The sequence below is a fragment of the Gigantopelta aegis genome, unplaced genomic scaffold (assembly GCF_016097555.1).
Source record: "Gigantopelta aegis isolate Gae_Host unplaced genomic scaffold, Gae_host_genome ctg2783_pilon_pilon, whole genome shotgun sequence".
Lineage (NCBI taxonomy): Eukaryota > Metazoa > Mollusca > Gastropoda > Neomphalida > Peltospiridae > Gigantopelta > Gigantopelta aegis.
In genome coordinates, this window is record NW_024533036.1 from 30001 (window position 1) to 34981 (window position 4981).

At 34.8% G+C, this 4981-nt stretch overlaps 1 protein-coding gene across 1 annotated transcript in view; it reads left to right on the forward strand.

Moving 5' to 3' along the window:
- The window catches only part of LOC121391662 (glycine-rich cell wall structural protein-like), a 14170-nt gene extending 11677 nt beyond the window's left edge, over positions 1 to 2493 (forward strand). The window contains exons 7-8 of the mRNA XM_041523214.1: positions 1757 to 1892; positions 2375 to 2493. Coding sequence (XP_041379148.1) covers positions 1757 to 1892; positions 2375 to 2493 — 255 coding nt within the window. The remainder of the gene's footprint in view (positions 1 to 1756; positions 1893 to 2374) is intronic.
- Positions 2494 to 4981: the final 2488 nt, after the last annotated feature.

The window sequence follows — 4981 nt, forward strand, 5'->3', positions numbered from 1 at the left end:
GAAATACACACGGTTAACGTATACTATCATTACTATGAAAATAATTATAGCTGAATTTTGGGAAACCAATTAATGCTTTAGGGTTTGGTGGTGGAAACAACATTCAGTCTTACCAGTTCTTAAAGCTCCATGACTGTTGGCAGCATTCAAATTCATAAAATGCATTTTTAATTTTTGTTGATGTTAAAACGTTTAAAAGTATGTTTGGTTTGGAGACCGCGGAATTTCGCAGGAGATGTGAGAAAATTGGAAGTGTGCGGTGCTATGGTTACTTCCTGCTATTGTTATCCATTTTTCTTAGTGGTAAATGAGGATGTGAATGGAAAATACTAATGATCCCAGCTAAGGAGTTATGAGCTAGAATAAGGTTGGTTATGAGGGATAACTTTGGACTATCATATATTTTTATTCTTCACAGGAAGATAGTATTAGAATTGAGTTCTTGAACGTTTGGGGGAAGAGTAAAAAGCTTGATCCATAGTGGCTAGTTGCCGAAAAGTTTGGTTGCTTACTGTAAAGAATAAACTTTGATTTAGTTCAGATATTGTTTTACGGAAATTGTAATATATGTAATAACGCGATTTGTTGATTAAACAATCTTATGGATTATATAAGCGGTTGCATGTAAAGTAAATCGTCATGTTTTCATTCCTAACATACTGTCCATACTGCAGGATGACTATATGCTACCACATTAGGGAATTTTTAGTTTAGTAATTTGGTAGTAACATGAGAATGAAAAAACCAGCATGAAGTTAAAAGTGATTGTTGATTTAACAATATAGGGTTATACAGGTGCCATTGTAAAGTGAATGTCATACTGCTTTAATTCCTGTAACGTGTTCACATATGGACTAAACATTTCCAATTGTACTATTAGATAGTTGATCTGACAGTATGTCAAGGAATGAAAAAAAACCCGCTATAAAGTTACTTACTGACGCATGTATATTTAAACATTTATATTAGATTAAATCAACCAATCTAGTATTTTTTTTTTTGACAGTGTATATCCCGAGAGATCTTAAAGGACTGAGAAGGAAGAGTAGAAGCAAAAAAACGTACTGTTTGTTGCTGACTAATACCAAAGGATCTACGCTAAAACTAATATTGGCTATTTTTTTGTATTTTGTTATGTAGATGGTCATGCCGATCAAATGATTGTAGCAGATTCATCTATCGGAGATAGATATTCTTCTTTACAAACAAATAAATATGCACTAACTAATCTAGTTAAAGAAATGAAACGGTACAGATGAAACTGACATATTGCTAATGCCAGCAATTGATCAATCACTTCGTAAGATCACGTAACGCACCACCCCCCACATGATTAGTAATATTCTAATTTTATTGTTGACGTTGCAGACATTATTCATAGTATGATCGTATTACTTTGATGGTGTTAGGTGGACAAGATTTGGTTCGCATGGTTATCACAGGCCCCTGATGCGCAAAACCAATAGAACTGATGACACTAGCCGAGGTAAATAGCACTTGTATGCTAATTGAAAAAAGTTGTATTTATATAGGTACTATTTTGGTTTTCCTTGTTAGCTGATTTGCGTTCCTGTTCCACCTCATGCCTCCATAATGCTTAGCGTTTACCTCCGCTCTGCAGAAGAAAACATCTGAAATGTGGAATAGATTCAAGTGGAAATACATATAGAGAAAGTATTACTATCATTACACAAAATGATTCATAGTGAGAATTTGGAAAACAATAATTGCTTTATTTCTTAATTTAATGTTACAGTGGGTCTTTAATCCATTACCTGCCATGCTCAGGAGTCTGCGAATGCATTCTATCATACATTTACCTCAGAAAGTAATAAACAAGAAGCGTGCGAGAATTGAAGCGTGGAATTCGCGAATCCAAAGTAGATCAAAAGGTATAGATAAGATTTAATTGTCCATATCATATGTTTAATTCGTACTTGTGTTGTGATATGCAATCATGCTAGGATCTTATTTACAAAATATAACAATCTACATTAACTATGCATCAGATCATCATCTTGGTATTGAGTATTGAGTGTTGATTTAGGTGTTTTACTATGTTGTTTGTTGTGTTGATATCTCCTTCAAACATGAGACAGTAATAGTGTTTAATTTTAGGATTATAGTCATTTAATTAAATTGTTTATATTTGAAAAACAAAACTTTACCAAAAATGGGGAGGACTAGGAAAAATCTGTTAGCCCATAAGTTTGGAAAAGTTACAAAATTAGGTTAGTGTTAAATAGTTATAGGCATTATCATTTCATCCAAAACAATTTTATAGTAATTTAATACAACAACATGATTTTATAATTTCTGCTCATAAGCTAAAATAAAACCACAGTAAATTAAAATTGTTCTTACTACTTTGTAGGGTCTCGGGGCACCGGTGAGAGGCTCTCCCACAAGGCACAGTTTTTCAGGGTATTAGTATTTGAAAACCTCTGGCGGAGTAAGAGTTTGGTAAATATCAGGACTAATAGTGTGAACTGATGGACCTTATGACATTGCTGGGGGGGTCGGACTGTGGCTCCCTGATAGCGGAAATTCAGTACCCTTCGTGAGTCAGTTGGGACTGATGGTTAGGTCATTTGGGTGTTTCGGCGGTGGAATGGCCTGGCTACGATCTTGAGAAGAAAAGTTCGTGGTTATTTGAGGTTGATGTGCTGGGAGTGTGCGATGCTTGTGCGAAGTTGCTAGACGTAGGACCAGCATATTCATTGGTAATCTATTATCTTTCGAGTTTGTGTTTTCTAGACAAGGCGTGGTTGTAAGATGCGTATACTTTGAGTAAGTAAGTTTTTTTTTTTTTTTTTTGTTTTGTTTTTTTTTGTAGTAGTATACTGATTATATCACTGTGCGTTGAATCACATGCCCTCTGGGAGGGACAAAAGGTGGGTTTTTGAGCTGGATATTTTATCTAACAGTTTATCTAGTTGGGTAGTCTGTAATGGTGTGGGGGCGTTGGTGATTGGTTCGGGGAAGTTTATGGTGGGTAATGTGTATGGCTATGTAACTGTTTGCTTTTTATGAGATATTTTTTAATATATTTGTCAAACTGTGGTTAGGGCTTGGAATAATAGTGTTTGTGAGAAGAGTAACCTATATTAAACTGATGTGCCATTAGGGCAAGAATTGTATCCATTTTACAATTTTAGCAATTTATTACTATTATTTGTAAGGTTGTAATAAATCAAGTTCATGAAATGTAGGTATCTATAAAGTTACATATTATATAATAGGTACAGCCATGGAGTCGTTGTCTCACAATGAGGAAGGTTTTTTAAGTGGGGTCGTCCATCTGTTTTACTAGCGTAGAACATGTGATATTGATGAGGTAAGATCATGTGGACATGTATGTGGGTGCAATGTCGACCTGATCTCATTCTCTATATGACGATGTGGTCAATTAAGACATGTGGAATCAATTGTGTAATCAATGCCAGGACCAGTGAAAAGGTTGTACAAGCTATCTATCTATGCATCCATTAAATTCATTCTTAATCCATGTACTATCTTTCTAATAGAATTAAGAAGTCCAATTCAATCATACAGTCCACTAGTTCAATGATAGTACTCCTATTAGTGTGATATTACTTCAATTCAAGAAGAAGGAGAAGCCTGTTGACCCAGTAATATCCAGTATTTCCATCAGATACAGAAGTTATGAGATATTGGATGAATAGATGTCAACACGCTAGAGAACTGGGGGGGTGGTTCAAGGAGGAGCAAAGTATTGTCACAATAGACGTCACCCAAAAGTGTAATATACAGGAAATAAATGAATTTTGCGGTTAGGTACCATTTGATGATGTCATTATTGATGACTTATTATCTATAGTAGTATGTGTTAATTATAGTTGTAGATCGATTGGAATTAAAGAGAGTAACTATCGCTTCATATGCAAGGGTTATTAATAACTGATGGTGTAATTAGTACTTCCTTTTAAGTGAGGGACATTTTGAAATGGCAAGTATTAAAGTGGGTGTGGTATGCTGTACATGAAGAGTTCCTGCCAGGTCAGTGTGGAATGACTATGTGACTCACTGTGTAACGAGTTATGTTAATAAGGAAATATTATGGACTACCCTTTAATAGTGGTTGAAATTATGCAGGATTTTAGTCCGTTATAAAGTTAACCGTAAGCAAAAGGCACTCTTGACGATGTAAGTAATTTATAATATAAATATTTGAGTAATTTATATATTTTTATATTGTATAGCCTTTTCCAGCTGTTAACAAAACGCAATTAATGAATGTTTAGTCTTTTTAGAACAGATGATTACGACGATTCGTTTTTGATCTCCTCCACACAAATTGTAAATAATTCTTCCATTACTTGAACTTACTGCTGTTGTTGAAATGCTTCATAGAGTTCTTGCATTCCTAGTTAATGATAAGTAATATTTGTTTCGATTTATTTAAAGGGGCATATCTTACTTTGGTTGCATCCAGGATCCATATTATTGAGCAGTTTCGGTACCAGCTCAACATTAGTGCAATGGTGCCACTAAAAATAAGGACCTGTGACACCTAGCAGTTATGAATAATTCATGAGGTACAGAAAAGTACCATCGGTTCACTTGTACTATGTCCATAATATTCCAAGGCTTACTCTCTTCCAAAAATGAAGCTGGTCTTTCCAAGTTTAAATTTCAGAGGATATGTAAGCTCAACACACTGGTTTGGTTTTTAAACGTTTACTTACGAGCTTTATTTTCCACTTTTACTTACTAATATGGCAACACGGCTGGTCAAAGATGTAGTGGGTGTGGTTTCTGTTCACCCCAGACCATACTGCTTAGTCGCTTTACCTCCTGCTCTTGCGGAACAAAAATCTGATATGAAATGCTTGCCCGAATAGAGTCAAGTGGAATATACGATATAGACCGTTAAAGATATAACTATCATTATATGAAAATGTGTAGCCTTGAATTTATTGCTTTTTCATAATCTTAATACTGTTTAAAGATGCGGATT